We start from the raw sequence: 12029 nt of genomic DNA on the forward strand, positions 1-12029 counted from the left end.
GGGCTCGGGTCAAGCTTTTTTCGGGCTAAGCCACGGGCGGCCTAAGTCTGCGAGCACGATTAATATCCCTACTTAGGGGTACTTTAATCCTATTTAGTTCAATCTCGTTTAGCTCCTATTTGTCTACCTTTATTTCAAAAAAAAATTTCCTCAGACTCATTTTCAATTGTACATTCTCACAATATAATATTTTGCATGTAAACTGGAAAAAAAAATTTACTTTTTAATCATATATTCTTCAAAAATTCACTATTCCAAAATTCATTTTCATTAAATAATGCCATAATTTTATGAAATTACTTTTTCTTGAAGAAAAATTTGTCTATATTGAATCGTGCAAATTTTGAATATCTTTCAAGTACAAAATTAGAGTAATATTATTTATTATTATGACGATGGAATATTAGTAATGGTGCAACTACGCCGACATCGGAGGGGAAAATGGGAGGCAGCGACGAATGAATGGTGGAAGAAACGGTTGTGGTGACAGAGGATGAGGAGTTGTCGGTGACGGCAGCAACGGCGGCAGTTTTAGTAGTGGTGGTGGTAGCGATGAAGTCGAGTTTGTGAAGGTCATCACTTGAGAATGATTCCTCTACGAAATTTGATAGCCATTCCAGCTCCGCCAAATCATCATACTGAACACAAAATTAATTTATCACGTAAGTTTACATTTGCCAAATTTTGCATAAATTACAAACATAATTAGATATGAAAAATCCCAAGCAAATTCTGTACTTGCATATTTGTGTCGGCGACGAAGTAAAAATGGAAAAGAGAAATCAAGCACGCACATTTCGAGGAATTGCATGCAAAATTTAAAACGTTTTACCGGAATGCAGAGTTCGGCGGCGGAGAATTGAGAGTCAGTGAAGCTACGGCAGCTAATGTTACCATTAAATTGGCCATCGCCACCACCGGAAATCGATGAATTGCAACTATCAACCCCTTTGACAATCGACGAATCATTGGAATTCCCCGCCAAACTGTTGAAAAATGTGTCGGTCATCGTCTCATCCTCCCGGGAAAAATCCAACAACTCATCCACCGTAAAATGGACATTGCCGATATTATTATTCACATTGACATTATCCACCGACGAAAATTCAGCATAACCGCCAGCGAAATTGTTCATAGTAAAGTTAAATTTTCGATAATTGGTTTTAATTGTTTGAAGAGAAAGAGAGAAAAGTATAAGAGTGAGTTTTGCTCTTCGTCCTTTTCTTTTTCTAACAAAGTATTCGTCTAAATTTGAAAGTGACGGTGTGGAGACAGAGCGAGGGGCTTTTGATGAGGAAAAGAAGGGGTTGAATTGTAAATATAAGAAAATATATGGTCCTAAAATTGAAGGGTGAATTTCTTTAGTTACAACTAACCCATTCTAGGATATTTTCTTCTTTAATATTACAGCGATAGAGCACTTGACCTTATCAGATGAGCTCTACAGGCATTTTATACGTATATATATATGCTAGCATAAGTCAAATTGAGAAACCATCTTCCATGTTCGCTCCTCGAGAATTGTTTTAAGGTGTGAACGATCATGGACGAATAAATCTTCTCTTACTCTTTCATGCAGCATTAATGCACCTAACCCCTTTTTAGAAGCTTCGTTATAAATTACAAATTCCTCGAAACTTAAGGGTATATATAAGAATTGCTGTAGTGTGAGCAATTTATTGAAAATGAAAAAAATGGGGAAAAAGTAACAAAAGCCACCGTTTAGTAGTAAAGTTAAATTGTGTTAGTTTGATCACTAGTCAATTGTTGTTTGTTCTCCTAAAAATATACCCGTGCGATTTCTATTTTTAATAGAACGGGATCTCACTCATGGCTCGGGTCGGGTCGGAAAGGAAACTATTTGTTCTCTCTTTACTAGTTTGTCATCAATTAGTGGGTTGGTCAAATTCAGCAGTGTTACAAGGCAATAGCTGGAAATTGGAAACCCATTTTTTGAAGTCCTGAGGGAAAAGATTCATCCTTTGATCTCAATTTTGGGTCAACATTAGAACGTGATTGCACGTGTACTAATATCACGTGCAGGCTTTGTGTTTGGCTTCAAGAAAGTTAGACTTATTTAAGTAATTTTTTATTGTAATCATATTTATTAAACGGTACTGGCTAGTTTATGCATAATTGTGAAATTACCTAGGTCAACGGTAAGAGAGTAGACAATTTTTTCTTCTTTGACTAATAAAATAACTAAAATATTACGATATGATATTATAAAAAGCAAATGATGAGAGGAGCAGTAATACTAATAAGCATTCAGCTCGTGATTGAGCTAATGCTTCAAAAATCAACTGAACTTAGGAAATCAGGATTCGATTCAATAATTTTTGATAGAGACAGCCGAGCAACAGTAACTCTCGTACTTTACTTACTAAAGGTTGAACCCCAACCTTAAAGGCCCCTACCGACCCTGCCCTGGGCCATCGTGGAGGAAGTAAATCGCAATATCTACGGCAGCTAATGTTACCATTAAATTGGCCATCGCCACCACCGGAAATCGATGAATTGCAACTATCAACCCCTTTGACAATCGACGAATCATTGGAATTCCCCGCCAAACTGTTGAAAAATGTGTCGGTCATCGTCTCATCCTCCCGGGAAAAATCCAACAACTCATCCACCGTAAAATGGACATTGCCGATATTATTATTCACATTGACATTATCCACCGACGAAAATTCAGCATAACCGCCAGCGAAATTGTTCATAGTAAAGTTAAATTTTCGATAATTGGTTTTAATTGTTTGAAGAGAAAGAGAGAAAAGTATAAGAGTGAGTTTTGCTCTTCGTCCTTTTCTTTTTCTAACAAAGTATTCGTCTAAATTTGAAAGTGACGGTGTGGAGACAGAGCGAGGGGCTTTTGATGAGGGAAAGAAGGGGTTGAATTGTAAATATAAGAAAATATATGGTCCTAAAATTGAAGGGTGAATTTCTTTAGTTACAACTAACCCATTCTAGGATATTTTCTTCTTTAATATTACAGCGATAGAGCACTTGACCTTATCAGATGAGCTCTACAGGCATTTTATACGTATATATATATGCTAGCATAAGTCAAATTGAGAAACCATCTTCCATGTTCGCTCCTCGAGAATTGTTTTAAGGTGTGAACGATCATGGACGAATAAATCTTCTCTTACTCTTTCATGCAGCATTAATGCACCTAACCCCTTTTTAGAAGCTTCGTTATAAATTACAAATTCCTCGAAACTTAAGGGTATATATAAGAATTGCTGTAGTGTGAGCAATTTATTGAAAATGAAAAAAATGGGGAAAAAGTAACAAAAGCCACCGTTTAGTAGTAAAGTTAAATTGTGTTAGTTTGATCACTAGTCAATTGTTGTTTGTTCTCCTAAAAATATACCCGTGCGATTTCTATTTTTAATAGAACGGGATCTCACTCATGGCTCGGGTCGGGTCGGAAAGGAAACTATTTGTTCTCTCTTTACTAGTTTGTCATCAATTAGTGGGTTGGTCAAATTCAGCAGTGTTACAAGGCGATAGCTGGAAATTGGAAACCCATTTTTTGAAGTCCTGACGGAAAAGATTCATCCTTTGATCTCAATTTTGGGTCAACATTAGAACGTGATTGCACGTGTACTAATATCACGTGCAGGCTTTGTGTTTGGCTTCAAGAAAGTTAGACTTATTTAAGTAATTTTTTATTGTAATCATATTTATTAAACGGTACTGGCTAGTTTATGCATAATTGTGAAATTACCTAGGTCAACGGTAAGAGAGTAGACAATTTTTTCTTCTTTGACTAATAAAATAACTAAAATATTACGATATGATATTATAAAAAGCAAATGATGAGAGGAGCAGTAATACTAATAAGCATTCAGCTCGTGATTGAGCTAATGCTTCAAAAATCAACTGAACTTAGGAAATCAGGATTCGATTCAATAATTTTTGATAGAGACAGCCGAGCAACAGTAACTCTCGTACTTTACTTACTAAAGGTTGAACCCCAACCTTAAAGGCCCCCACCGATCCTGCCCTGGGCCATCGTGGAGGAGGTAAATCGCAGTATGTGCCTCCCAGAAGCCAGGGTGGAGAGCACATGGATGGACCAAGGCTGTTAACCCATATGGTAACTCCCGCTTGCAACAAAGTCAATTCCACCTTGCGGGGAATCGAACTCTGCACACTGTCGCGTTGAGCCCTATCCGCCCTCCCCTTTGCCACTGGGAGATATGTCCTGGGGGCCTCGTACTTTACTTACTAAGATTGCTCGTGATTGATGTATAAGCAATTACTATTCAAAAAAAAATGAAGTGACTTGAATTTTTAAAAACAAATGGAGAAAATCTTGCTCCTAATGGTCTGTTGGGCCAGCACTGTTTTTCCCAGCCCATCTTGACAGGCGGGTCGTTCTAAGCCTTGCTCTCCAGGATCTTCTGACCCGGCCCAAATGGGCCTATTGTAACCTTCAACAAGCGTACAGTAGAATAATAGGGAGGCAAATAAGAAGGTGGAAAAGGACGAAAAGGGTCAAATCGCATTTTATTGATGAAGATGCATAAATCTCGAACCATATTGAAGACGCCATATGAACTAACCATGTAAAGGACATCATTTGATGGTAACACATCAACAGCTGATTTTAAAGACCTAACTCAATGACACCATTATGGTGTCATCTAAATCGAATAATTATACATTTTTCAGCACCACAACGAAGAACATAACCAAATATCAAGATTAGCATTTCAAGAAATGAAATTAGCCCAAGTAACCTGCAGCAATATTGGAAAACAATCACGTCTTGCAAACGGACCTTAAAAGTGGAGCCACTAAGGAACTCAAGTTCAATTTGCTCAACTGTAACGAGTCAGGGAGTGGGAGTGGGGGTGGGGGTGGGGGTGCGGGTGGAAGAGTTTATGGGGGGGGGGGGGGGTGGGGGTGCGGGTGGAAGAGTTTATGGAAACCAGAGACCGGCTGGTATTAAGAAAGAAAATAATGAAAGATCAATCAGGTTTATGGCTCAACAGTAGTAACCTGCTGCCACTCTCCGTCTACAGATTCTTTCCACAACGTTACACTGTTTTTTCCATCAGCCACTGCCAGTATGTTTCCAGTAAGTGACCAGGAGACCCTCCAAACAGGAGCCCCAAAATCCTGCAAAACCTTACCAGCCCATTGGTCACCTTCCTTAGCCGCGGTCCATATTATAACTCTTCCGTCTTGAGAAGCACTAGCAATTGTAGACTTAGGAAGTCCCAGGTTTGGTGCCCAAGCAACATCCCTCACCCAATCAGTATGCATTTGAAGAGCTGGGAAGCAGTCCATCCTCCAACTTCCATTATCGAACTTCCAGACTTTCACTGTATTATCACAGCCACCAGATGCAAGTTTCTGAACAGGATCAAGTATACCAGAACCGACAAGAGCACCAGGAGCCATCGATGGGGCCCACGAAACCGAGGTTACACCAACTGGATGAGCCTGATCAATTCGTGATTTGTCCCATCCTCCATCAGATCTTTCAGTGAAGACTGAGATGTTCCCATCTGAGGATCCGCAAGCCAGACAAAGACCCAGCTCATGAGGAGCCCAGGCAATGGAATTGACAGATGCTTTATGATCATCAAAAACATGAGCCTGGATCCACTCATTCTGGTTGCTTTCTTTCCAAATTATGACTTTCCCATCATAAGAACAAGAAGCAAGGAGGGATCCAAACTTAGGATGAGCCCATGCTACTTGCCAAACTGGTCCTTGGTGACCGGTCAAAGTTGCAAGGTGCTGAGATCCTGAGTTGCTTACTCCAATTATCTTGATGGTGTTATCTGAAGAAGCTGTAGCAAGCCGTTTTCCATAATAATCCATCACCACGTCATGAACAACATCTTGGTGACCAGTTTCAATCTTTTGTCCAGGCATGTCTGATCTCACAGTAAATACAGAATTTGAGGGCAACTGCTTCTCCAAAATTTGTTTGCTACTACCTCCCTTTACTCCTACAAGACTGAGCAAACTGGGGTGTCACTCAATGTCAGAAATTTCAAGAAAATATCAGTCCAGTTCTACAGGGGAAAGTGTGTTCAAGAAAAAGCCATTGTCCTGGACTTGACGTCCTAGACAACTTACTAGACGTTGGATGATAAAGCATTTGAGCAATCAATAATGAGTACACAGAAAACAAAAAGATTTAAATCATCACTATTTAGTTTGAAAGAAGTAGCAAGCCCAGCACGATAATAAACAATGACAACCACCAGATTTACATGAATAAAGTTCAATTGTACATTTTGTGAATTTAACAGGAGAGTATAGTCAATTTTTCTTTTTCATTCCTGTCTTCCATATAGATATCGGATTTCAGCAAGTTGAGGTGAAGCAACGCGCAAAGAAAACCTTTAATCATGTTTCAATGCAAAGGAAAACATAATCACAATGACCATATCAATCAAGGGAGGAATTTCAAAGTTATGAATATTTTCCCCTTCAGTTTTGGTAAAATTACTACATTTGCAGAAATATTTAAATTTTACTCTCCCCAATTGAAAAATCCAGGATCTAAGCTTTAATATCGCGTTCATAAAAAAATTTCTGTCAAATTAAAGCATAACAAAATCTTGGCAAATACGAGTACACATTCAATAGGCAAATTCATTGGTTTCTCAAACCCTCACGACAAATGAAGTACCAAATCCCCTTTATCGTAAAATTTAAAATAAAGCCAATGAAAAGTCTTGATCATGTCAATAGAGAATCAAGCCCTATAAGTGCAATATGAGTAATAAATTCCCAATAACAAAATGTTTCACTTGCTTAACCATAAATTCTCAATTAGGGAACAAAGATAAATAAAAACACAGCAATTGCTCTTCATTTCTCATAAGGCTTACTAACCAAATAGTAACAGAACCCTAACAGATGGAACTGCCATATAAATTCGATCAAGTCCAGCACAATCGAAAATAATAATCAGAACCGTACACTGAACGTATAATTACAGATATAACGCAAAGATCGATCAAGAAAAATAAAATAAAGTCAATGAAAAGAATAGATTAAAAAAGGAAAATGGGAAGAAAACCGGAACCTTGAAAGAGAGGAGACCAAAATTCAGTATTCGCAGCGTGTGGAGGCTGGGGTCAACTTCGATTAATATATGAGAAGCTAAAATTTCCAATGGGTTTTTTTTATCGGTGTTGAAGATGGAGGAGAAATGGATCAATAACGGCCCGTAGAATTCTAATAAATGGGCTAGCCCATAATCAATAATTCCAAGGAAACATTAAATAGTTGCAAAACACAATTTCAAAATTAGGAAATTAGGCTTATTTTCTCAAAAATGAGGTCTTAATTAAATTTTATTAATTAAAAAATATTTTATTAATTAAGTATATTAAAGTCACGATATTATACAATTTATGATCACAGTTACATACTAGTAGATATCATTCACAAATCACAAATTTTATAGGTCATAATTTTTTTAATCGCAAATTATCAAATTAATTGTTCACATATTATTCAAAAATCACAAATTTTATATGTTACAATTTAATTTACAATCACAAATTACCAAATTAATTGATAATATATTGTTTCTCTATCACAGATTGCAAAATTTACAGGCCATAACTTATTTTAGAATCATAAATTATCAAATTAATTGGTAACATATTTCATACAAGATATATTCTGATCACCTAAAATTCACATTCCCGACTAATGTCGCTCCTTATCAAAGATAAACTTGTACAAGAAAATGCAAATTACAGTCACAAAATGGCCAACATGAGACCCCTTATAAATATAAAACTTATTAGTCTAAAGCACTGTCAAATTGGCTCGTTCTTCGACCATCAAAAGGATGTTTCTAATCATTTTACATCCTCAATTTGAAAATACTATAAAGGTCTATTTGATTGCAAAAATGAAATTTGGGTGGAAAGAAAACGAATTTGAATTGAATTGCTTAGAAATTATTTTCCTGAGAATTGTAAATTATTGTGTTTGATTGGTATAATTTTTCATGTAGAAAATGTTGAAATAAAAATTTTTTTGTGTTCATTTGACTTTATTTGAAAATTGTCAATTAAATGGATAGATTTTACTGATATTGGAGATGAAATTTGTTTTCATTGCCAAAAAACAAATCAAGAAAATCATTTATCTTTTGGTGTTCATTTAACTTTGGTTTACATGGAAATCGTCAATTAAAGGAAAAAAAATTAAAATAATTTTTAAAATTTGTTTCCATTGTCCAAAAAAAATTAATAATAATAATAATAATAATAATAATAATAAATTCACTACAATAACTGGGAATTGGTAAGAATTCCAATTCATCAAAAATGAGGAATTCAGCTGAGATGGCAAGGAAAGCAAGAAATTGAATTCTATGCAAAAAAAAATTGCTATCAAACAAGTGCAAAAGAGGAAGTTGTAAAACCAATTCCTAGTTTCATGAAAAATGTTGGTTAATCAAATAGGGCCTAAGGATGATTATATTGCCACTATAAATATTGTTGGTTACACCATAATTTTAAGCATTTTTTTATTTACTTAAATAACCCTAAGTAAAATTACATAAATGGGCTTTTAATTTATTTATCATATAAATCAATTTATTATTCCACCACAATCGTAAATGTAGAATTTTCTTTTATTTTCCTCAACGGTTAATTTTCTTCTAAGCATGAGGTAATATATGCCTGAATTCAGAAAAGGAAAGGGTTTCAGAGAATCCATCCAAAATATTGATTGGGTGCAAACCTTACTAATGCAGGTACCTGGTTGCAAAAGGGAGGCACTAACCACTTCACACGGAAGTCAAGCCTAATACGGTGAGATTTTGGGTATTGTCCCTGTTCTTTGAATCCAAGCTTCGAGTAATGTCGGCCATCAACTTATCAACACACAGAGAGAGTCGCTGATGTTGATTGGCAGGCTGAAAAATGGAGGAAATACACGAAAATGACTATTTCACTGTAGCAAATTTTGATATTGGCCTTTGACCCATTAAATGAATTAAAAAAAAAACAAAGTAAGTTAAAAAAAATTTCACAGTAAAAGGCCATTTTACCCTTCACACTGTTTGAAAATCTCTGACCGACCGACCGACACCGACTCCAGAAACTTGACCGACCGACACCGACACCACCGACAACGACCATCATCTACACCGAAAATAAAATTATCGGTTAGTTTTCATCACTTTTCTCCAGTTAATGCGGTTCATGTGCAAGTTTATAGCATTTTCCTTACTAATTTCGGTTTAATTAAATCCATGGGCATAAGTAGTTAGGCTGTGGGCATGTGGGAGTGTGAAAAATGTGGATTATTAGGTTTTTTTGGAGCTCAGTGGCCGGAAATGGCGATTTCTGGCCATTCCCGGCCACGGTCGGTTAACAGTCGGTTTACTCGACTGTTAACAGTCTTGGTTAGTCTGGGCCGATTGTTAATGGCACAGACTGTATATATTTAATTTTAAAATTTTTATTTGATTAAATAGTAATTATGTTATTTATTTATTTAATTTTTTATCATTGTCAATATAATATAATAATTGAAATATTGTAAAATTAACAATATTGATTCTTTTTTTTTTATGAAATTATCTTTAATTTATTTTTTCAAATTTATTTAAATAATATGAATAGTCTTTACATTTTAAAAAAAGGTAAAGTAATTATTTATTTAATTTTTATATTTGTCTTTTATATAATTTAATAATTGAAATATTCTAAAATTAGCAATGTTGATTCTTTTTTTTTTTTATGAAATAATATTTAATTTATTTTTTCAAATTTATTTAAATAATATAAATGAACTTTACATTTTTTGAAAAAATGTAAAGTAATTATTTATTTAATTTTTATATTTGTCTTTTATATAATTTAATAATTGAAATATTCTAAAATTAACAATTTTTTGTTGTTCCTTTTATTTTTTTTATGAAATAATCATTAATTTATTTTTTCAAATTTATTTAAATAATATAAATGGACTTTACATTTTTTGAAAAATTGTAAAGTAATTATTTATTTAATTTTTATATTTGTCTTTTATATAATTTAATAATTGAAATATTCTTAAATTAACAATTTCGTGTTGTTCCTTTTATTTTATTTTTGTGAAATAATCTTTAATTTATTTTTTTAAATCTATTTAAATAATATAAATGGACTTTACAGTAATTATTTATTTAATTTTTATATTTGTCTTTTATATAATTTAATAATTGAAATATTCTAAAATTAACAATTTTGTGTTGTTCCTTTTTTTTTTTTATGAAATAATCTTTAATTTATTTTTTCAAATTTATTTAAATAATATTTATATTCTTTAATTTTTTTGACAATACATTTAATTTGATTTGTTGTTTTTTGTAAATATATTTTTGAAATGTAATATTTGTGATTGTATGGTAGTTAGAGTTCGGTTCTCTTGATTTTGTGAGATTATGCTTTCTTTTGTTATCTCTTATTCAATGCTATAACATTTGAATTTTTGCAGGATGGAGTATCATTTAGATGCAGAGTTGAGACGGATGTCGGGGAAAGCTACTTGGAACAGTAGCTTTGAGAGTTTTACTGCTGTGTTGGAGCTGCTCGATGATCAGCACGGAGATATGCTACGACAGTCCTTCTTGTGGCCACTGTACCAGTTGCGAGAGGTGCAGTACTCAGGACAGATCATTGATGCACTTCTGTGTCGGCTTATGAGGCCAGTCGACGGCGATTCCCTCCAGTTCGACCTCGAGGACAAGGTCGTCAGTTTCTCGATGTTTGAGTTTACATTGATCACTGGACTGAGGATTAAGGGCTACGATGCAGCCATGGAGAGAAGCAATAGGCTGTACGAGACGTACTTCCAGGGACATGGGTCGGTGCTTCTACCCGACTTGATGGTCGCGATCAGGGGGTGCGACCATATGCTAGATAGATTGAAGCTTTGTCTGATCTACATCCTCGAGAGTGTAATGAAGTGTCATCACAAGAAGACTGCCATCGACATTTTTCATTTGCAAGTTGTTGACGACATCGATGCGTTCAACAACTATCCGTAGGGCCGAAGATGTGTTCACCAGATCGCACTCGAGGCCCAGGGGGTCGATGCGTAAATACAATACATATGGATTGCCGTTAGCGGTGCAGGTAAATGTTTAATATAATCAAAGTTAAAGTTTTAGTGTATTACTTTGATGCTTAATAAGTGTATGTGTTATAGATTTGGGTGTATGAGACAGTTCCTGTACTGGGGGCCCGCTTTGCGCAGCAGGGGAGACACGCTGCCCTCGGATGCATCATTGGAGATCATCGCGAGTGGAGGGATGTCCCACTGGGAAGCAGTAATCGGCCCTCCTCGACGATCCTCAGGTAAGTATTATGCATTTGTGATTTATATTATACATAGTTTAAAATTTTGTTTACATGATCGTTAAGTAGTTGAAATGTCAATATGTCAGTTTGAAATCATACCTGAGTTGACGCCATTGATGGAAGACGAGGCTCGGGGTCTTGTGCGAGATTTAGGCGTTCCGCACACCCCAAACGAGGAGATGTCTGATCCGAGCTTGGACCGAGATTGGGTATGTGAATGAAATAAAATTTATTGAATATCATCGACGTATAAATTTATTGAATAATTTTTCATTTTATTTATATAGGAGGGCGGTCCAGCTGATCGACGATCACCTCCGTCGAGGGCATCGTCGCCACCATTGGCATCACCTCCGCCGAGAGTATCGTCCCCGTCATTGGCATCACCTCCGTCGAGGGCATCACCACCGCTAGTGGCATCACCTCCGCCGGGGCCATCGCCGCCGCCATTGGCATCACCTCCGTCCAGACACCTCCCCCGTGTGTCTCCGGGGCATAGTGATGATTTGTATGCCCGTTTGACTGAATTTATAGCGGAGGAGGTCGGCGCGCTACGACGATATTTGACGGAGAGGGTCGATGATCTGGGACGAGAGTTGACAGGGAGGGTCGACGATCTGGCAGGTAGGGTTGACTATCTGACAAGGAGGGTCGACGATATGGGACGAGAGTTGA

General features: G+C 36.0%; 2 protein-coding genes across 3 annotated transcripts; both read right to left on the reverse strand.

Moving 5' to 3' along the window:
• Window positions 1–377: 377 nt before the first annotated feature.
• On the reverse strand, window positions 378–2959 carry LOC111402876 (GATA transcription factor 12-like). Its single transcript, XM_023031191.1, has 3 exons — window positions 2475–2959; window positions 833–889; window positions 378–638 (listed from the first exon to the last, which is right to left on the reverse strand). Exons 1-3 carry the CDS (start codon window positions 2718–2720, stop codon window positions 378–380), a joined length of 564 nt encoding a protein of 187 aa, XP_022886959.1. The 5' UTR covers window positions 2721–2959.
• Window positions 2960–4692: 1733 nt separating this feature from the next.
• LOC111412455 (protein transport protein SEC13 homolog B-like) lies at window positions 4693–7166 on the reverse strand. 2 transcript variants are annotated; one of them, XM_023043424.1, is made up of 3 exons: window positions 7064–7166; window positions 4911–5983; window positions 4693–4852 (listed from the first exon to the last, which is right to left on the reverse strand). In XM_023043424.1, exon 2 carries the CDS (start codon window positions 5896–5898, stop codon window positions 4993–4995), a length of 906 nt encoding a protein of 301 aa, XP_022899192.1. In that variant the 5' UTR covers window positions 5899–5983; window positions 7064–7166; the 3' UTR covers window positions 4693–4852; window positions 4911–4992. The 2 variants fall into 2 exon arrangements, with proteins under 2 accessions (XP_022899192.1, XP_022899239.1); XM_023043471.1 differs by having other exon boundaries at window positions 4911–5992; window positions 7064–7110.
• Window positions 7167–12029: the final 4863 nt, after the last annotated feature.

Source organism: Olea europaea, chromosome 1 (genome assembly GCF_002742605.1).
Source record: "Olea europaea var. sylvestris chromosome 1, O_europaea_v1, whole genome shotgun sequence".
NCBI lineage: Eukaryota > Viridiplantae > Streptophyta > Magnoliopsida > Lamiales > Oleaceae > Olea > Olea europaea.

What these genes read in the sequence shown, in the direction of transcription:
- LOC111402876 (XM_023031191.1), bottom strand. Translation starts at nt 2,720, where the DNA reads ATGAACAATTTCGCTGGCGGTTATGCTGAATTTTCGTCGGTGGATAAT. An exon ending in ATGGCCAATTTAATGGTAAC is followed by an intron (nt 890 to 2,474) that starts ATTAGCTGCCGT and finishes TTTAATGGTAAC; the next exon opens with ATTAGCTGCCGTAGCTTCAC. An exon ending in CCGCCGAACTCTGCATTCCG is followed by an intron (nt 639 to 832) that starts GTAAAACGTTTT and finishes TTTTGTGTTCAG; the next exon opens with TATGATGATTTGGCGGAGCT.
- LOC111412455 (XM_023043424.1), bottom strand. Translation starts at nt 5,898, where the DNA reads ATGCCTGGACAAAAGATTGAAACTGGTCACCAAGATGTTGTTCATGAC.